Source organism: Callorhinchus milii, unplaced genomic scaffold (assembly GCF_018977255.1).
Source record: "Callorhinchus milii isolate IMCB2004 unplaced genomic scaffold, IMCB_Cmil_1.0 Scaffold1, whole genome shotgun sequence".
Lineage (NCBI taxonomy): Eukaryota > Metazoa > Chordata > Chondrichthyes > Chimaeriformes > Callorhinchidae > Callorhinchus > Callorhinchus milii.
Genome location: NW_024704742.1, coordinates 34,734,557 through 34,756,442, shown reverse-complemented (window position 1 = coordinate 34,756,442; position 21,886 = coordinate 34,734,557). Strand labels below are relative to the sequence as shown.

At 45.2% G+C, this 21,886-nt stretch overlaps 2 protein-coding genes across 3 annotated transcripts; one reads left to right on the top strand and one right to left on the bottom strand.

The window, feature by feature from the left end:
- Positions 1–481: 481 nt before the first annotated feature.
- LOC103180888 (interleukin-8) lies at positions 482–4,406 on the bottom strand. Its single transcript, XM_007896990.2, has 4 exons — positions 4,288–4,406; positions 3,525–3,654; positions 2,470–2,547; positions 482–1,155 (listed from the first exon to the last, which is right to left on the bottom strand). The coding sequence occupies exons 1-4, from the start codon at positions 4,346–4,348 to the stop codon at positions 1,131–1,133; spliced, it is 294 nt and encodes a 97-aa protein (XP_007895181.1). The 5' UTR covers positions 4,349–4,406; the 3' UTR covers positions 482–1,130.
- A 7,377-nt stretch (positions 4,407–11,783) lies between these two features.
- On the top strand, positions 11,784–21,422 carry gar1 (GAR1 homolog, ribonucleoprotein). 2 transcript variants are annotated; one of them, XM_007896993.2, is made up of 7 exons: positions 11,784–12,065; positions 14,334–14,513; positions 15,132–15,286; positions 15,774–15,833; positions 16,570–16,696; positions 18,502–18,630; positions 19,976–20,082. In XM_007896993.2, exons 2-7 carry the CDS (start codon positions 14,348–14,350, stop codon positions 19,984–19,986), a joined length of 648 nt encoding a protein of 215 aa, XP_007895184.2. In that variant the 5' UTR covers positions 11,784–12,065; positions 14,334–14,347; the 3' UTR covers positions 19,987–20,082. The 2 variants fall into 2 exon arrangements, with proteins under 2 accessions (XP_007895184.2, XP_007895183.2); XM_007896992.2 differs by lacking the exon at positions 19,976–20,082 and adding an exon at positions 20,905–21,422 and having other exon boundaries at positions 11,785–12,065.
- The last annotated feature ends 464 nt before the right edge of the window (positions 21,423–21,886 follow it).

The following is a 21,886-nucleotide window of genomic DNA, read 5'->3' as shown; positions in this document are numbered from 1 at the left end:
AGTTGATGGGGTTAATAGCAAAAAAAATGCTGTTTTTGCTGTTGTTTTGTAATGTTATTCCTTGTTGAACTCACCCTATTGGTTAAATGTGTTCATTTAGAAAGTTTATCAATTCTTGATGTAGTAGGATAGATGATCTTGCTAGATTTTCACCAGCTCAATTTTTTCTTGAGAATTACTACAGTACAAGGTCAAAACCTCAACTTTCTCAAATGACTTGAGTACCTTCCTATGCCCCAAAACTGATATTTTAGTCCTTTAATTTTGCAAAGGGGAATAAACCAAACCAAGCTGGTAACTACTTACTGTCTTTAAATGTTCAGCAGCTCAGGTGGGAGGTGTTTATCCTTGTACTACTATGTAAGGGGTTTTAAAACAAAATATTTTTCCATATGGATGTCGGGTATTGCTAACAAATATTGTATAGGGTTAAATTATGTCCACTTATTCCCTTTTGCCTGTGCATTTTTTCTTTCTGACTGTAGGCAATAAATGGCCATTTAAAAATTTGCTCTTTTCATTGTAACAATATCTTGCATGAAATTGTCCTGAAAAACCTTTTAGCGTTTTTATCCATGTAACTTAAATCTGGAGGTCTTGATTTTATTTCTGTTGGTGGTACTCATGAAGCTAAATTTGTCTACATCAAGTCTGAAGAATAATTTATTCAGTGATACAAATCTGCGGTTGTGTGTATGCAATTCCAACTCTGGTCAGACTGCTGCCTTGATGTTTTTGCTGAATAGGGAGTATGCACAACAGTTTGTACAGTTGAAAAAAAATTTCCTCAGTATCCAAAAAGGATACTTTATTATCAGTTCTTGCAAGATTGAAATTGTGTGGTTGATCACGACAACTTGCTTTTGCAACATCTGTTTAAGCAGTCTTGACCAAATCCACTTTCTGCTCCATCTCTGCAATGTTATCTGCTTATCTCTCCCCCAACACAATCACAACCCTTATTCCATAGATTGCTGCAATCCTAATTAAAGGGTATAAAGTGGTTAAAATAATCTATTTCTGGTGCTTTAATGCAAGAGTAGGAGTAGAGTAATGGAGATATGGCTCCTGGTGTGCAGTGGAATTGATTCTGTTGAAGCAATGTTTTCACATTCATTGTGTAGAGGTCTTCAAGGTACATTTTGTCTTTGTTTACTGTTTTAAAATAGAAAATATGTGAAATTAATTTGATGCAATATATACAGTACACTTATGATTTGAACAATTGCTCATCTGGATAAATAAAATCACCACATAGGTGTCTATTATGCAAACTGTATAAACACATGGATAGCAAGGAATTACAGACCCAAATTAAGTATTATCCTGCTCCTTGAGGCTATTTTACACTTTACCAGATATAAATTACTTAAATGAGAGATAATGGGAGCTAATCTCCTCATTGATTTAAAAGGGGGCAGATAGAGATAATAGATCCTCTAACTAGCAGCTAGCAGTCTTACAACAACAACAAAATTACATTTATAGAGCACCTTTCACTTCGGGAGAACATCCCAAAGTCGGGGCTCGAGCATGGGGGAGGGGTGGGGTAGGGGTGAGGGAAGGCAGAGAGGTGGGAGGGAGACCAAAGGCACGGTCGAAGAGAAGGGTCTTGAGACCGGCCTTGAAGGATGCGAGGGTGGAAGTGATGCGAAGGGCCCATGGGATGAAGTTCCAGAGTGGGGGCAGAGAGGCCGAAAGCCCGGACACCATTGGTAGGGTGGGTCAGGCGGGAGACATGAAGCAGGCCAGAGCCCGATGAACAGAAGTAGCGGGCAGGTTGGTAGGGAGTCAGCAGGTCAGAGAGGTAGGAGAGTGCAATGCCATGGATGGCCTTAAAGGTTAGGACGAGGATCTTGAACTCGATCCTCTGGGGGATGAGGAGCCAGTGGAGTCAGGCGATGGAGTCTTAGATGGAGAAGCACATACCAATCACATCATTAGTTAAAGCAATTGCCTCAATGGGCCATAGAAGCAGATAGAAGATAGATACTTAAAATATATAGAGAAGGGAAACTGGATTGAAACAATAATCGTTGCATTTGATAAAGCACCATATCACATCTTCGAGATGTCTCAAAGCGCTTCATATACTGTAAAGTGAATTTATTGTATATTTTGTGAGTGAAACACGCCAGCCATTTGCGCACAGCAGTGTCCCACAAACAGTCGTGGATTGAGTAACCACAATTTTTGGGGGAAGGGATCCGTCAATCGACTAACAACTCGGTTCCGACTTACTGATAGGTAAATAGGTGTGTGCATTAATGAAACTTGCCTAAGGAATCAAACCCAGGTTCTCACGCTTGCGAGGCAATTGCACTAACCAATATGCTACAGCACTCCACAAATCTGTCACAATCTCGTAAATTCTCTAGTTCCTATGATTCTAATGCAAGAAGTATTAAATGCCTTTAGATTAATAAGAAGGGCATAAGTATACAAAAAGTAATGTTAAAGGATACATACCTCAGGATGACAACAATTTTCTTGACCCATGGGGTCACCGGATTGATGCAAACTACCTTCTTATTCTTTAGAGTAATTCTGCAGCACATCACAAACAGAAACATTTCTGGTTATACTCGTAAACTAAAATTTAAATGCCTTTGTTTCACCTCCTCCATCTAACTGAACCATCATGAGGCAATTGAATAATGATATAGGTTCGCTCTCTGAAGCAAGTGTCTCTGGAAATTTTGCTGTTCCAAAAGGTGGACAATTTTCACATATTTATATATATATAAACATAATATGCAAGGGAAATGCTGACAAAGAGCATGCACACAATCATGTTTTAAGCCCAACAATAAAGGTATATTTAAAAATTAGGCTGTATTGTGCTAAATGGATACAAAAAATGTGGGCAAATAATCCCGACAGTATAGAGTGATTATCAACCAAATTGGTCTACGAGGAGAGACTGGCGAGCTAGAATACTTACAATGCAGAAATTAGTCACAGCATCAAGCTAAGAAGGGGGAATGTGAACAAATAGTTTAGCTTTTAACTGTTTTCCAAGAAGATGGTGAATGTATGGTACAGTTTGCTCAGGGAGGCAGAGAGTACAAAAAAAAATCCCTTGCACTTGATATTGCCTTTCATGTTCAGGGAATGCCTCAAAGTGCTTCACAGGATTTAATGTATTGGGTAGTGACTGCATTTTGTCGGCAAATGCAGCAGCCAATTTGCACACAGTAATGTTCCACAATCAACCATGAAATATTGATGATAATTTCAAGAGGGTATTAGACATGGATATATAGGGATTTGAAGGGCATGTATATAATGAGAGATAGTGAACAATGGTAATTTAGAAAATAAGTGGCCAGTTGAATTCCTATGTTCCTAAATGGATTAGTGGATCAGATGGCAACAATAACCTCCCCAAAATGATCCACATGGACAACTTTATTGTGACATTTAAAATATGATTGCTCTAGAGATGTGATATTTTCAATAGTCATCTTAATCCAATGCTTTATCACTGCACAGCAGAAGAAAATATTTTCTTTAGTACTTACATGATTTCCATTCTTCTGCAATAGAGGTTCCGAGGAAAAACGTCAATATGTCGGTATCTTCTTGGGTGGATAAACACAGATGTAGTTCTAATACATTTGCATCTTGATTGAATTCCAGGCCCTAGGCTTCCTAAAAGAGGAAATAATTGCATAGGACATAAGGATGATCATGGAGCAAAAGATTTCTCTGCTCATTTCTAGTTTGATCACAAAAGATTGGCGTTTGAATACAGCTATGATTTGATACTAACAGACTTAACTTAATCAGTATCCTGTGAAGCAGCTCTCAAACACTAGTTCCAGGGTTGAAATGGTTTACTGTGCTGCAAATGTTTTATGATTGTATGAAATATTTTAGGATGGTCACCAATGTAATTAAATTAATCACAGACCAAAGAGAAGACACAATAATTTCATTAACTCATCTCTTACCATTTAATACAAGGTTGCTTTTCTTGTTTCCTTTTTAATTCAGAAGCCAGTATAAAGATTTACTGTAAAATATAACTACCCATGAAATATCTAATCCAGAGTCATTTCTCATCAGTTGTATCTACTACCCGTGGGATAGATTGAACCAAGGGCAGTACTACACTCGAGCCACTGAAATGCCACTTAGTTATTCATATTCGAAGTCTAACCCTGAATGAAGTAGATTATTTGGTGGATATTGACCTGCTTTAAATGTTAGATATTCACCTGCTTTAACTGTTGCTTTGGAAAGGAGTCTTGCCAGGTACAGCTCATGTGATTTGATCCTTACCTTCAACAGCCACCCAGATGACAACTATTCCTAGCAGCAAAATCATCACATGGGTCTTCATTTCTGGTTACCTCTGCTTCTCCTGCTAATCTGCAGTCAGAACTGTTGAAAGTTATTCTTCTGTCAGAACTGCTGAAAGCAGGGTATGTTTGTCTGGTACATTTGAATCTTGTTTTTATTGTTTAGAATTGGGGAAGTCAGAGAAAGAATGTCATCAGAATTTACATTTAGAAACTCTTGTCAGCACATTTGAAAAAATTGTGTTTGTCTACAAAATACAAAACCACTACACTTTATAGTAAATCATTTGACGTACTTTGAGATGTCCTCCCAATGTGAAAGACAGTATATAAATGCAAGGATTAATAATATTATTATTCCTCATATAAATGTTATTTGTTGTTGTTGCGCCAGTGGGTCAATCCACTTTACAGTAAATCCTGTGAAGCGCTTTGATACGTCTCAACCAAGTAATAAGGCTCTATATTAAATGCAAGGATTATTATTATTAGTGTTATGCTGGTTATACTCATTTTTGTTAGTGGTGACAATTTGAAGCAAATTGAAACAAACCTAATATAAATAAGTTATGTTTAATCTCCTTTAACATTTGGATGGTAGATTTCCTCCTTTCATTTGTGAGCAGTATTGCTTAGAGCAAGTCAGTTAGTTAGAAGATTCCTTTTTTAAGATGACAAAAGTTTACAAATATTTTTGTCTCTGATGTATAAACCACACACTATTCGAATTGGTTTGGCACTGCTGTGCGCAATTGGCTGCCGCGGTTCGCCCACAAAATATACAGTCAATTCACTTTGTATTTTGTGAAGCGCTTTGAGACGTCTCGAAGACGTGATAAGGTGCTATATCAAATGCAAGGATTATTAATTGCTTTGATGTTATAATGAATATAGTCTAAACCAGGTTATGTTAGGCTATTTTTTAAAAATACTGCACCAATTACCACTCAAAAGATGAGTAAAGACAATGCGATAATAAATCATCTCACTTCCACATTTGCCTATACAGTGTCAGTCTTTGAGATAAGCAGATTTCTCAAATCCATTGATTCATTCCTACTTACTGGAACACATTATGTAACATTACAGCAAACGTACGTAAGCAGCTGCAGGTCCAGTTATTTTTAGAATCATCACAGATCATGTGACCTTTACAAACTCATTGCTTCCAGAAATTTTTCCTGGAAGGTAGTATTTCATTCTGAACCTTTGCACTTTGCTGTAGAGTTAAGTCCATCTCCAATCAACAACAATTAAAACTTGCATTTATAAAGCGCCCATCAAGCAGGGTAGCATCCCAGATCGCTTGACAGTGGCGGAGCATGAAAGGGGGTAGAGAAAGGTGACTATAGGCACAGACGAATAGGACGGTCTTCAGGAGCAACCTGAAAATGGGGAAGGAAGGGGAAACACGGAGGGATAGAGGAAGAGTATTCCAGAGTTTCGTGACATTATCCCTTGGCCGATGGCGAAGGCCGCCAATTGTGGAATGGAAAGCACAGGGGACATGGAGAAGGCCGGACAGTTGAGCGGGGGATTGTGGGTTAAGAGATAAGCAGGTCGGAGAGGATCTTGAAATCGATCCGTTCGGTGATGGGGAGCCAGTGGAGCTTGACTAAGTGTGTGGTGTCACAGAGCTTGGTATTTTATAGCCAATGCCACAGTGATAGAATTGGCACTTTGGAAGTCAGGAGGACAAAGCCAGTATCCTGTTTATATTAATAAATTTAAAATACGCACTTCTTGAATTAAGTTTAAAATATTTAATGGACACAAGCATATAATTTAACGACACCCCGAATCTGCGAGGCGTGGCGGGGAGGACAGAGGAGCCGGTTGGTGGTGGAGAACAGGAGCCTGGGGTTGCCCTTTGCCTCCAGGATTAACCTGGAATAGAAGGACGATATGGCCGAGGTGAGAGCAGAGTGGTAGGTTTTGATGTGGTCCAGCCAGATGTGATGGTGGACCATTAGGCCGGATTTGAGCCAAGTGCGTTCAGCAGCCCACACATGGCCCTTAAGCGAGCGGAGGAGGCTGGTGAACCAGGGTGAGGATTGGGAATAGAAGGCAGTTCAGGAGGTGAGGGGGGCAAGGGCATTAGTGTGGTGGAGAGGGTGCTGTGGAGAAGAGTAAGAACAGCGAGTGGGTTGGTGCGAGAGGTGGGCCAGAGGGGGAGGAGTTCGGAGGACTCCAGGGCAGCGGAGAGGGACTGTGGGCAGATCTTCTTCCATGGGCGGTAGAAGATGGTAGTAGGTTTGGAGGCAGTGGGGAGAGGGATATAGGAGTTGAGGGAGACAAAATAGTGGTCAGAGATGACCTTGTCAGTGATAGTGACATCCGAGACACTGAGGCCCTGGGTGATCACCATGTCGAGAAGGTGACCGTGAGGGTGGGTAGCAGAGAGGATGTGGGGGGAGAGGTTGAGAGACAAGGAGAAAGGAGAAATCTGAGGAGGTGGAGCAGGAGGGGGTGAAGTGAAGGTTGAAGTCGCCTAGGATGATGAGGCGGTCGGAGCTGGGGTTACACCTTTCACCAAACCCCATGGCCTAATCGCCATGGTGGTGGTGTGGCTCTTATCTCCTGGTCCCCCCTCAGCCTTTCCCCTTATTCCTCTGGAACCTTCCCCTCCTTTGAACACCTAACCCTCTATGATCCCTCCAGGCTTTCCCTCAAAATCCTCCTTGTTTACCATCCCCCCAAGCCTTCCCTCACCTTCCTCTCAGACACCTTCACCCTCCTATCTTCCCTCTCCCTCTGCTCTGAACACCTCCTAATCTTAGACGACTTCAACCTCCACTTCACCCCCTCCTGCTCTACCTCTGCCGACTTCTCCTCCCTCCTCTCTTCCCTTAACCTCTCCCTCCTCATCCACTCCCCACCCACGTCCATGGCCACCCCCTGGATCTGGTGATCACCCGGGGCCTCACCATCTTGGACATTACCATCATCGACAAACCATTTCGGACCACCACTTCATCTCCCTCAACACCTCCGTACCCCTTCCCCTTCCTCAACCCTCTACCAGCACATACAGTCTGTGGAATTCCCTCTCTCTCCACTGCCCTGGAGTCATCTCTGGCCCTCCTTGACCGATCTCCCCTCCTCGCTCTCTTTTCTCCACAACTTCCTCTCCTCCATTCTGGACTCCCTTGCCCCCCTCACCTCCCGAACTGCTTCATACTCCCGTAAATACCTCTGTACACCAGCCATCTCCGTTCCCTCAAGGCACAAGTGTGAGCTGTCGAACGCGCCTGGACCAAATCCAAACTAACGGTCCATCGGCAGATTTGGCTTCATCATACCAAAACCTACCGCTGCGCTCTTACCTCCGCCAAATCCTCCTTCTACTCCAAGGTTATCTTGGAGGCAAAGGACAACCCCCATCTTCTTTTTTCCACCACAAACTGTCTCCTCCGTCCACCTCGCCCATCCTCTCCTCAAACTTCAACTGTGAGGAGATGCTGGACTTCCTTGAATCCAAAATTAAGGGGATACATTTAGCCACCTCTGCCCCGGTCACCACCACCCCCACATCACCTCGACCTCATGACCCACATAGCCCCCATCCACCCCCCCATACTCTTTTGACTATTTCTCCCTCCTCCCTCACCGCCATTGTTCGCAAACTCAAACCCACCACCTGCTCCCTCGATCCCATCCCCATCTCTCTCCTCATCTCCCAGCTCCACCTTCTGGCCCCTCTCCTGGCCCACGTCATCAACCTCTCCTTGTCCACCGGTTCAGCTCCCACCCCCCTAAAAACAGCCGTCATCACCTCCATCCTGAAAAACCTTCCCTGGACCCATCCCTTCTTTCCAGCTACTGCCCCATCGCTAACCTCCCATTCCTCTCCAAGGTCCTGGAATGAGTTGTCGCATCCCAGCTCCGCTCCTTTCTTTCTTGCCATTCCCTCTTTGAACCCCTGCAATCCGCTTCCGCACTGCCCACAGCACGGAAACAGCCCTGGTCAAAGTCACTAATGACATTCTGGACATCTGTGATCAGGGCTCCCTCTGCCTCCTTGTCCTCCTCGACCTCTCTGCCGCCTTCGACACTGTCGACCACTGCATCCTCATACACTGCCTCTCCTCTTTATTCAATCTTCGCGGACCTGCCCTTGCCTGGATCGAATCCTATCTCTCTCACCGTCTCCACTTTGTTGCCTCTAACGGTTTCTCCTCCAGCCCCTGCACTGTCACGTCTGGCGTCCCCCAGGGCTCTGTCCTTGTCTCCTCTTTAATATCTACATTTAATATTTATATATCTTGGTGACATTATCCGCAGACATGGGGTCAACTTCCATACATATGCGGATGACACCCAACTCTATTTTCCTGCCTCCACCCTCAACTCCAGGACCACTGCTGTCCTGACAGACTGTCTGTCGGACATCAAGTCCTGAATGAGGGTAAATTTCCTACAGTTGAATGTGAACAAGACTGAGGGCCCTCCTGATTGGCTCACGCCAGCGCCTCAGCACCTCAGGCTCTGGCAGCATCAACCTCCATGGTTGCACACTACAACTCACCAGCCAGTCAGGAACCTGGGTGTCTTGTTCAACCCTCAACTGTCTTTTCTCCCCACATTCAAGCCATGACCCGCTCTGCCTTCCCTCACCTCCGTAACATCGCCCAACTCCGCCACTACCTCACCCCTCAGGCCGCTGAAACTCTTGTTCATGCCTTCATCACCTCCAGGCTCGACTATGCAAACGCCCTGGTTGTCGGCCTTCCCAACTCCTCCCTCCACAGGCTGCAGATAATCCAGAACTCTGCAGCCCGTGTCCTCTCCTGCACCAAACTCTGTGACCCAGTCTCCCCCACTCTCGCCCGACTCCATTGGCTCCCTATCCTTCAAAGGATCAAGTTCAAAATCCTGGTCCTCACCTGCAAAGCCCTCCATTGCCTTGCCCCACCCTACCTCTGTGACCTCCTAACCCCGTATCAACCCGCCCGCTGCCTCCGCTCAGCTGGCTCCGGCCTGCTTCATGTCCCCCGACCCAACCACCCCACCATTGGTGGGAGAGCCTTCAACCACTCTGCCCCCAACCTCTGGAATTCCATCCCCCAGTCACTCCGCCTCGCCCCCTCTTTATCCTCCTTCAAGTCCCGCCTCAAAACGCTCCTCTTCGACCATGCCAGCTCGGGTCTGAAATGCTGTACTCTGTCCAGTGCCTTGTGACGTCCTCCCAACATGAAAGGCGCTATACAAATGTAATCTTGTTGTTGATCTTGTTGTTATGCTGAGGCTCACTGTCTGGAAACTTCTGCCATCCCAAATAGCTCATTTTATTGCATTAGACCCCCTGCAAGTCCTGTCTGTTATCTGTTGTGAATTCATGTGCCTCAAATGTCCTCTCTGCTCCTGTGCAACCCTATCCTCTACCTCAACTGTGATACACCTGCCAATGGCCACTTGCTTTCAGGGAGAAAACTGTATCAGTTATTGTCATGGTGACACTTCAACATGTTACTGCTCATGAGATCACTCTGAGTTCCAGTCTTCCCAGTAGATTCTGCCTCCAGTCCCTCAGCCTGCAATTGCCTCGGGCCTCCCACGTAGACTATTATAGAATCTTGTTGGATTCGGTCTGTGGTCAGTATAGTATATGTCAGGCTGACTCTTGCGTTATTGCACTGTGGTTTCATTGTCGACGTGAGGAAAGCCACACAGAATATTGTTGCCTAAAAGGCAGTATGAGTATAAAACGAATCATGAAAATTCCCTCAAAGTTTGCACTATTTCTGAGTACCAAAAATACCTTACCAAGTAATACTTAAAAAAAAACTGCATTTGCTTTTTTTTTGTCTCTCGCCAAGCTCCTTTTCTGATAGCTGTATAATTTTTTATCTTTGCATTCTGCTGACTTCCAGGCAGAGGCTATTCAACAGAAAGTTGTGTTTTTCAAGAAGCAAATATTTATTTGTTGGCAACTACTGATCATAGGAAAAGAAGCAGAGCATTCAGCCTCTCGAACCTGTTCCATCATTCTATTAGATCATGGGTGATCTGCATCTCACCTCCATTTACCAGCCTTTTCTCCTTATCCCTTGATACCCCCACCTAATATTTATCGATCTCAGTCTTGAAAATTCCAATTGATCGAGCATACACAACCGTTTGGGGGAGAGACTTCCAGATTTCCACAACCCTCTATATGAAGAAATGTTCCCTGGTTTCACTGCTAACTGGCCAAGCTCTAATTTTAAGATGACGCCCCCTTGTTCTAGGTTCTTCCACCAGAGGAAAGTTTCTCTCTATATACCCTATCAAGTCCCTTTATCATTTTAAACATCTCAATTAAATCACCCAACAACCTTCTGAACTTCAGGGAATACAAACAAGTTTATACAACCCAGCCCCATAAGTTAACCCCTTCACCCCCGTATCATTCTTGTGAATCTGCATTGTACCCCTCCAAGGCCAATATATCTTTCCTGATGGCAGCTCAGAAGTTCACCATCAAAGCCATCCTTGGTCTTGCTCCCCCCTATCTCTCCGACCTCCTAACCACATATCAGCCTGTCCACTCCCTCCGCTCGGCAGATACCTGCCTGCTTCAGATCCCCTGAACTTCCTGCTCCACCATTGGCAGTTGGGCATTCAACATCTCTGCTCCCACACTCTGGAACTCTATCCCCCAATCCCTCTGCCTCAATCCCTCTGGCCTCCTTCATGTCCCATCTAAAGACCTTCCTCTTCGACCGTGCCTTTGGTCACCCTCCCTGTCCCACCACCCCTTCAACCCCCCCTCCCCCCCACCCACCCCACCGCCCTACACCTCTCCTGACCCCAACTCCCAGCTTGGGTCCAAAAATCCCTAACTGTCCAGCATCTGGGACGTCTTTCCAACATGGAGGGAGATACACAAGTGTAATTTGTTCGTTATTTTTCCCTTCGTATTCAATTAAGAGACTTTTCCCACTACATCCTGTACTCTTGAGACGTCTCAAAGACGTGATACGATGCTACATCAAATTCAAGGATTACTATTATTATTATCATGATACAACAATGATAAAAATGATAATCCTTGCATTTGTTGTAGTCAAGAGATCTGATGGGAGACCTGAAAATAGCGTTTTGAAACCCGGAGCGACGCGATAGTTTGCCCAGGAATGATTCTTCCCCTCCCACCATACGGGAAGGTAAGTCCATTGTATCCCAGCCATCCATCCCCGGGATGTCCACGTGTCGGGGGGGACGCACGGGATTCTCGGTTGGGTTTGGATACTCCGAAGCATTGGTGATGGGGTGACCCCGAAACTCGGTGTGTTGCTGCCCCCCCCAACCCCCACCCACACCCACACCCCCACCCACACCCACAACCACATGGTGACCTTGCAGTTCATACGATTCTCCTGTAGAGGGCGCACACCCCGAGCTCCGCCCCCTCTCTCTCTCTCTCTCTCCCTCCCTCCCGGGGCTGATGACGTTGCTTGACGGAACACTGCGCCGTGCGCATGCGCCGCAGGGCGGAAGTGACGGAACCATTTCCGGTCCCGTCCAGGCCCTGGAGATGAATGGAGGCCGACGGTGCGGTGTGACAGAGACTGACTGACACACACACACACACAGAGACATGTCGCTGCTGCTGCAGGAGCAGCCATTTTAAATACAGACTCGGACGGACAGAAGCAGAGAGAGAAGGGGGTGACGGTGGTGAGAGATTTCTCTCTCTCTGTGTGTGAGAGCGGCGGCCACGGCCCCGGGGCCCCGACACGAGGCGGCCACAGGGGAACACGTGACCCGACACCGGTGAGTGACCCCACACAGCCCCACAGCCACAGCCCCACCCACAGCCCCCTGTACCCCCCCACACAGCCACAGCCCCACACACAGCCCCACACCCACACAGCCCCCTGTACCCCCCCACACAGCCACAGCCCCACAGCCCCCTGTACCCCCCACAGCCCCACACCCACAGCCCCACACCCACACAGCCCCCTGTACCCCCCCCACACACACAGCCATAGCCCCACAGCCCCCTGTACCCCCCACAGCCCACACCCACAGCCCCACACCCACACAGCCCCCTGTACCCCCCCCACACACACAGCCATAGCCCCACAGCCCCCTGTACCCCCCCACAGCCCCACACCCACAGCCCCACACCCACACAGCCCCCTGTACCCCCCCCACACACACAGCCATAGCCCACAGCCCCCTGTACCCCCCCACAGCCCCACACCCACAGCCCCCTGTACCCCCCACACCCACAGCCACAGCCCCTGTACCCCCCACAGCCACACAGCCCCACACACAGCCCCACACCCCCTGTAACCCCCCCACACCCACACAGCCACAGCCCACACCCACAGCCCCCGTACCCCCCACACCCACACAGCCACAGCCCCACACACAGCCCCACACACAGCCCCCTGTACCCCCCCACACCCACACAGCCACAGCCCCACACCCACAGCCCCCTGTACCCCCCACACCCACACAGCCACAGCCCCACAGCCACAGCCCCGCAGCCCCCTGTACCCCCCACAGCCCCACAGCCCCACACACAGCCCCACAGCCCCCTGTAACCCCCCCACACCCACAGCCCCACACACACAGCCCCCTGTAACCCGCCCACACACACCCACAGCCCCCTGTAACCCGCCCACACACACCCACAGCCCCCTGTAACCCCCCCACACACACAGCCACACACCCACAGCCTCCTGTCACCCCCCCACACACCCACACAGCCCCACACACACAGCCCCCTGTAACCTCCCCCCACACCCACAGCCCCCTGTAAACCCCCACACACCCACACAGCCCCACACACACAGCCCCCTGTAACCCCCCCACACACACAGCCCCCTGTAACCCCCCCCCACACCCACAGCCCCTGTAACCCCCCCCCCCACACCCACAGCCCCCTGTAACCCCAACCCCCAACAATGTGTAACACTCACTCACAAAGAGAGCACAGAGAGAGAGATCGAGCACATCGACACACACAGAGCACACTGTAAACCCACACACTCACAGAGAGAGCAGATTGACACACGCACACACTCACAACAAGAGCACTCTAACACACACACTCGGGGGTGGGGGCACACTCACAGCACACTAACAGACCGTAATATCAGATAGAGAGAGCACACTGTATCACACACTCACACGTAGCACCCTAATAGACAGACAGGGAGACTGTGTAACGTAATTACAGAAAGAACCCTGTGTAACATATACACTCACCGAGAGAGCGAGAGCACCTATGTAACAGTCAGACACGCACACACACAGCACCCCATACACACACTGCACTCTATGTAACACAGACACACACAGAGGACCCAATGTAACACACACACTAACACACACACAGGGACCCTGTATAACACGCAGAACCTTGTGTAAAACACACGCACACAGAGCAGCTTGTGTAACACACACACACACACAGATTCACTGAACACTTGGATTTGTTTGGGTACATCGATTGTAGTTCTGTCATTTTAAAAGGTGCACGAGTAAGATGTTCAATACGTTTGGTCATTGTGATCATTGAAATAACTGAGCTTTACTTTCTGTTGAATACACAACTGTTGAATACAAGATGCAATCTGTAATGGTAACTTGAGGCACTTACTCTGATCATCAGTTCCACAGAGCTTCCTTATTTCCATTTAATTTCTATTGGAAATACTCTTTCCATTTCTTTGCTTCCCATTTTTCAAAATGGAGAGAAATGCCTTACAGAAACGTTAAACCATCCACTTCACACTGTTAACAATCGTTAAAGCAACGTAAACTGTTCTCCCTTGGTGCAGAGCGTTCTGTGCTCAAATCAGAACTGGTGCAGTTATTTTCTCTATTCGACCCAGAATTGACTATTAAGGTGCGAGTTCTATAAAAGATATATGGATAGGGTGCTCTCTGGGCGGGTGAATGTCAGTTGCAGTAACTAATTACAGTCTCACAGATATATTCGACTTTGCTCATTTCATCAGAGTGAACTTTTTCACCACTATGGTTGCAGGTTTGAACTTTGAATAACATTTTTTTCATTCCTTTCAGAAAATTTATTCAAAATGTCGTTCCGTGGAGGTAGGGGTGGTGGAGGAAGAGGAGGAGGCTTCGGTGGTGGAAGAGGAGGCTTTGGTGGTGGTAGAGGTGGAGGTGGATTCCGAGGCCGTGGTGGGCGAGGAGGCAACTTTAATCGAGGATATGATATGGGACCACCAGATAGTGTAGTGGGTACGTTATGGTTTATAGTTTAAATACAACAACCAATACATGTGAGTGCAGGGGCTAGGAATAACTGATACAAATAGTTCGAAGTATTTCTGTACTTTTCATCAGACTACTTAATATATTTTTTGGTAGTCCTGTGGAAACCCATCACCAAATTTAAGAATATCTAAACCAGACAGAGTAAACCAGGCATATGTATGCCACCTCCACACGGAAATTTCTTGACAGGCTCTTATGCGAACAAGTTGAATAGAATCGATTGCAGTCTGTGGTGATCATGGATCTCACTCAGAACTGCTCCTAACTTCATCAGTAATTTGCACCCATGTGCAGGTTACAGGGATAGCTGCCAGGGTTTCTGTGGTGGCTTCTGAGATTAAAAGCAAATACAAAATCGTAGGCAGAATAGAAGTGACTTTCAGAATCTCACTGCACTGTTCCTTACTTTATTGTGATGCAGGTCCCAAGAATAGGAAAGCACACCTTTTCCCTAGAATTGACATTCCTCAGTTTACCAAGTGCAAAAATTCATGGAAAAATTTTGAAGTTATAAATTGAGGTGCAGTACATGTGTAGATTTAATGAGATACTTTGACTAACTCTTGACTGCCTTTTTTTTAGAACTAGGACATTTCATGCACCCTTGCGAAGATGACATTGTTTGCAAGTGTACCTCGGAAGAAAATAAAATCCCATATTTCAATGCACCAATTTACTTGGAGAACAAGGAACAAATTGGGAAAGTTGATGAGATCTTTGGACAGATCAGAGATTTTGTATCTTTTCCTGGGTTTATGTTAAGGTGGACTCCCAAGTTTTGTGACACATTCTGCACATTGAACAGTGTTTTCTTCAGTAAAAATCCAAAGGGTTTAAAAGAAACCAATTTCTCCTTGCATGCTGACACTAAAACTAGACATTTTTGCTTTGAAACAATCTGTAAGGGGATGAGTGGGGGGGGAGTTCTAATCATCTACAACTCTGTTTCGTGGTTCAAAATAACCTTTAAGTGCTGAACAAGTGAAGCATTATTGAGCAGTCCAAATCCCTTTGTTTTTAGTGGCACTGTCTTTAATTTGGTCATTTTAAACCTGAAATGTATAGGAGGTCTGGTGAAAGTAGTTTGCACTGGTGCATTAAATGGGTGCTTTTGAGTGTTGGGGTGGGGAATAATTCTGGGTCACAATTGCATGGGGGGGATAGTGCTCGCTACTGTTACACCTGTGATTGGCTTATTTTATTTCCTTAACTAAGACCGATCAGTATTTTTCAGTTAAATTATCAGAAAACATGAAAGCTGCTTCCTTTAAGAAACTACAAAAGGTAGGTTTTCTGATTGTGAGGAAAATCTACAAGAATATTCAAGCTCTGCTTTGAAAATATTAATCTGTTGGAGGGTGGATAAATTATGGGTTTGCAGCACATTGTCTGCTTGGATTAACTAACAAAATGATCTCAACCCTTTAATGAACAATACCATCAGCAAACTCCATGTACAGTGGAGTTGATATAGTGTCCTGTAAAATGTAACATTATCTTGCATTTGTAGAGCTTTTCATATAAAAGAAGTCTCATAAAGCACTTTAGAGGCACAATGATTGGATATGATGTGAGGCAATCGCTAGAGCCAATTTGTAGCAGAGGAGAATATAAGCCAAAGTAACCAGGAGAAAATTCAACCTGGAAATTGTAGTGGGGTGAAGGGGGGCGAGAGATTCCTTTAAGTCCACCCTAATCACTCATTTGAAAAAAGGAATATGAAAATTAAAAAGAGTAAAACATTAATATAGAGTGTTATGTATGTTAAAAAAAAGTACACAATGATCACACTGGTGTGTTATTGTATATAAAAGATCCTCCAGCCTCTTTTCTCCTCTGCTGAGACACTGTCCCTGTGAAGATGTCTGAGATGTAACGCTAGGTAAAGGGAGCTATATAAATCTCTTGTTGTTCTATTTGCCTGTCTCAGTAAAATTTGTTGGATCGCAATAAGGTTATTTTTAAAATATCTAGCTATGAGTAGGAGCTTCTGTGATCAAGTTGATCTCTTTTCTTGCAGTTTTATGTTGATCCTGCAAAATTACTGCCACTTCAGCGATTTTTGCCTCGGCCAGCGGGTGAAAAGGGCCGAGGAAGAGGAGGCCGAGGAGGCCGCGGTGGATTTGGAGGCAGAGGACGAGGGGGTGGTAAGAGAGTGTTCTGTTCATTGACATTAAATTGGTGTACAATAATAATAAACCTTGCATTTAATATAGCACTTTATCACGTCTTCAAGATGTCACAAAGTGCTTCACAGAATACACTGTAAAGTGCATTGACTATATTGTGTGGGCAAAACGTGGCAGCCAATGTCGCACAGCAGTGTCCCACAAACAGATTCTTTCAGCAGTTTTCTTACTGAAAGAGTAATGACTGACTTTTGGAAAGTTAGCTATAGGCTTGTAGAGTACTGAGCAAATCCAGAAATCTACAAAAATTGTCAAGAAACCATAATTGTAGCAAAAATGGGGTTTGTGTCCACTGAAGGCTAATGTCAAGAAGTTCTAAGTACTTATTCAGGTCATCATCTTGCTATTGCTCCCACAAGCAAAGTACATTAGCACTCTTGCCTCAGAGTCAGGAGGTTGTGGGTTCAGGCTTCCCGTCCTTCGGATGAGACGTTAAACTGAAATCCCATCTGGCTGTTCAAGTGCATGTTAAACATTATTCAAAAAGAGAAGGGAGTTTCTCCTGGTGTCCTGGCCAACAGATCCCAAATAAAATTGGTCATTCACTTCATCTCTTTATGGGACATTATTATTTGCAAATTGGCTCCCTCATTTGCCTACAAATTACACAGTCACTACATTTTACAGTATATTCTGTGAAGCGCTTTGAGACTTCCTCCTAGCGAGAAAGGCGCTATATAAAATGCAAGGATTTCATTATATTGAAGCATCGGTCATCTTGTCTGGCCCATGGAAATTCTTAAGTGTTTTGTTGTGAAGGAATTTCAAACTTCCCAGATTTTATGTGTGCAATGAAGTGACATCTGATGTGAATCTGAACACCCATGTGTGGTGGGATCAGCTCCAGCACCAAAACATCTTGAGGCCAATTTGTGTGATTGTACAAATTCTGCTCTCCTGGTTACCAATCCAAAGTAGAACCCATTTAATGTGGACCTAATTCATAAAGATTGTGGTAAAGGCTGATGGTTCAGCCCAATTTTCAGACAAGTTCAAATTTTAACCTGTACAACTAGTAAACCAACCATTCTGACTCAAACCAGTTTATGAATGTTGCTGAATTTGCTGGAATGCTTTAAAAGGAAATAATAAAAGGCTAACATTTATAAATCAGAACATTATCGAAACTACATTTTCTTATAGTTTTCTCCCTTGGCATCTCTCCTGAAGATATTTTGACTCATTTTCCTTCTGTGGGAGCACAGTTCTGCAGGCAACTGGTTCTTTCCCCATGACTCCCGTTTGTGTACCTATCCTTGCCCAACATCCACACCTGCGCTTTTCTATGGGAGTTCTCTAAATAGCGATCAGTGGTGAGAACCCTGATTTGACCTTACTCTCCGTTAATAGCCATTGAGGTAGATTGTAACACCCCCAACCTTTTTGCAGTTGAGATGAAGTAATTCAGCACAGACCAGTGATCAAAATTTAGGATCACCCCTGTGTCTGCCACTCAGATTACTCACTGAATTTACTTGAATTTAGAAGACATCAGAGGAGCCTACGATACTTGTCACATTAGCATCCATCCTATGGTGGTTTAGTTACATGATATGTTGCCGCTGATACATGCTGTCTGTCTTTCCTGGGATGGTTTATTATTCTGAAATAAATAAGAAACATGTTTTCGAAACAAACTGTTAGGATGTAGTCGTTTGAAAGCATTAAGTGCTGCAGGTAAGTTCCCTTTATATTGTAAGAAGCTGTGCAACGATTGTGAATTTCCAATGGATAAAGCTGATGAGCGTGTATCTTTCTTGCAGGTGGTTTCCGAGGAGGAAGGGGAGGTGGTTTCAGAGGAGGTGGTGGAGGTGGTTTCAGAGGAGGTGGTTTCAGAGGTGGAGGTGGTTTCAGAGGAGGCAGAGGTGGTGGTGGTGGACGTGGCTTTAGAGGTAATTGGAAAATGCCCGTTACATCTGACTGTGTTAAAAGATGTACTGTATGTTCATAATCACTGTAGCCTCATAACCTCGGCCAATAGAAAAGTGCAGACACGCTTTTACCACAGAATCCACCACAAACACCCTCCACCGCTACAAACCTGCTAAAAATGTTGTTTCTGGCCCGCCGGCCTCTGTAAACACACAGTGAGTTCGGGGCGGGCCTCTCGTTGTTTACCTGACGCCATTATGAGCGGGCCAGCTCTGGCTGCACATGCGCAATGTAGCACTAACGGAACATGGGCTTCACTCGGAGGCCCTGCTGTTGTGAGTGTCTATGTCTCTCTGTGTGGTTGTCGTTGAGTGTGTCTCTTGTTCTGTGGTTGTCTGTGAGTGTGCCCCTCGCTCTGTGGTTGTCTGTGAGTGTGCCCCTCGCTCTGTGGTTGTCTGTGAGTGTGCCCCTCGCTCTGTGGTTGTCCGCGAGAGTGTGCCCCTCGCTCTGTGGTTGTCCGCGAGAGTGTGCCCCTCGCTCTGTGGTTGTCAATGAGAGTGTGCCCCTCGCTCTGTGGTTGTCTGTGAGAGTGTGCCCCTCGCTCTGTGGTTGTCTGTGAGACTGTGCCCCTCGCTCTGTGGTTGTCTGTGAGACTGTGCCCCTCGCTCTGTGGTTGTCAGTGAGAGTGTGCCCCTCGCTCTGTGGTTGTCTGTGAGACTGTGCCCCTCGCTCTGTGGTTGTCAGTGAGAGTGTGCCCCTCGCTCTGTGGTTGTCCGCGAGAGTGTGCCCCTCGCTCTGTGGTTGTCTGTGTGAGTGTGCCCCTCGCTCTGTGGTTGTCTGTGAGACTGTGCCCCTCGCTCTGTGGTTGTCAGTGAGAGTGTGCCCCTCGCTCTGTGGTTGTCCGTGAGTGTGTCTGTATATGTCTCTTCTACATGTGTGTGTGTCTCTGAATGTGTGTGTGTGTGTGTACCTCTCTCTGAGTGTGTCTTTCTCTTTCTGTCTATGTGCGCTCCGTGACCCTGAGCGATATGAGAGGCAGGAGGTCGTGAGCTCCTTTAGCCTCACCGGTGTCCTTTGCCCATTTCCCCCCCCTCCACACACAAACGGGCCATCCAGTTTTTCTTAAAGAAATTACAAATTTTTTTGCAACAGTCCAGTATGTGTTATTTCATGTTTAGTTTTTAAAGTGAAAAAATGTAGGTTGGCAGTAAAATGTACCTCAATAGTACCAATCTACTCCCTGCAAACCCCCCAAATTTCCCCACAATTTTTGGGCAAATATTACAGCATTTTTCTGTTGGCCCCGGTGATAAGCTTTTCTCTTGTTCCTTGTGCACAGTCTGAGTGATTGTCGTTTTTGTTCAGCTACTCTCTGACTGCTGACTTTCCAGCTCTCTGCAGCTCGTGAAGGTACTCAACCTCTTGTTTTACTTTCTGTGACTGATCCTAACACAGCACTCTACCAACTTTCTACCTGTTTAGCCCCCTATAACCCGTCCTTTGGTTTTGCTGGCTTAAATATTCACGAGTCATTGATTTTGCTGAAGTTGTGCTGCTCTATTAACTCAGGTCCTCACTTAAGCCGCAGTGCTTACTGCTTGGCTGCACCTGAGCTTTAACTGTACTTAACTCCGTCCTGGAGTTTCTATGGTTTACCACCTTCCTTGTTTCCTTCAAGGTTCATCTCGAGACCTATCTTTTTGATCGTGCTTTTGATCATCTTTCCACTCCCCACCCTTTGACCCCCAGCTCAGGTGTCCAGCCTACAGCATTAAATGCTTTGAGGTGTCCTCCATGGGTGAAAAGCACTGTCTAAATTTTTATTGTATTTTTTACTATTGCTCAAACATGAAATCAGATTTCAGCTTATCCAACATTTACTTGGTTTGCATAAATGTTGATTTCTCTTTCTTCCCTCTCTCAGTATTTATATTTAATGTCCTTGCATTCAAGAAAAGTGAGCTTTGAAATGGTGCAAGTATGTGTCACCTTACAAGATGCAAGTTTTGAATCTTACTGACCCTTAGAGTACAAGCAGAGCATTATTCAGTTTTCTCCCTGGAGAAAGTATAGCATCTTGTTGGTTACTTTCTGGCTACTGATTGACTTCCAATAACTTGTTCAATTGGCTTTTCTTCACATGTTAACATGTGAATCGAGAGGAGGGCATCATAAGAGGGCATTAATTCTCCCTGTCTTTTGCTTCCCGTTCCCCCCCATTCTTTGTGGTGAATACCTTGAGATATGTTGATCTGTTATTCATGGTCTACTTCCCTTTCCCGCTCCCCATATAGGAGGAAGATGAAAACAGTGGATGTTTCAAGATTGGCCACAAAATATTTACCATTTTAGTCCTCCTGCGAGTCCAGAAAATGGAGTTCCTTTTATGAACTGCAAGAAGTCTGAAGAACATTGTTTTTTTATCAAAATAAAAGTAGTTTATTGTCTGTAAATGTTAATGTTATTACAATTCTAACAACATTTTGTATTATTCACGCAGCAATACGGTAACATCTCTTGTTTTTTGGTATCGATTTGGATTACATTTGTTTCAGAGTCCAGTAGGTCAGACTGATCAACGGATTATATACTGATTGAAATTCCTACTATTGAACCCAATAGTTAACCTACTAGTTCTTGATAAATTTGTGTACAAAACAGTGAAAAAAATGGATTTATATTGAAGTAAAGAATTGGTCTGTACAACAACAGTTTTATTGGTTTTAACAATATTCAGTCTACAGAACTGGTTCAAACTGTTAAGTATTTCATTATGATATTTGTTTTAAAATAAATACTGTTTTTACATAAACTTTAGAACTCATTATTTTAAATTAAATGGGGTAGAAAATGCATACAATTACCCTAAGAAGCTAGGGACTGCATGATGTTAAATATTAATTGTCTTGAAGCAAATAATATTACTTGCATTTGATATAGCACTGTTTACTTTGGAAGGCCATCTCAAAGTACTTTTACAGGGTTTACTGTGGTTTTGTGACTATTTCATGGGTGATCACAGCCAATTTGCACATAGGAATGTGACAAACCAGTGACAAAGTGGTGATTAACCAATTTTATCTGGGGCAATATTAGCTAACTGTATTGGATCTTTAAATGTCTACCTGTTGAATGTCAGCCAGACCGAGCCTCTCATAATTGGCTCTCGCCAGTGCTTCTGCACCTCAGGCACTGGCAGCATCAGCATCCAAGGATACCTCACCAAGTCAGTCAGGTACATAGACGTCTTGTTCGACCCTCAACTTTCCTTTCTAC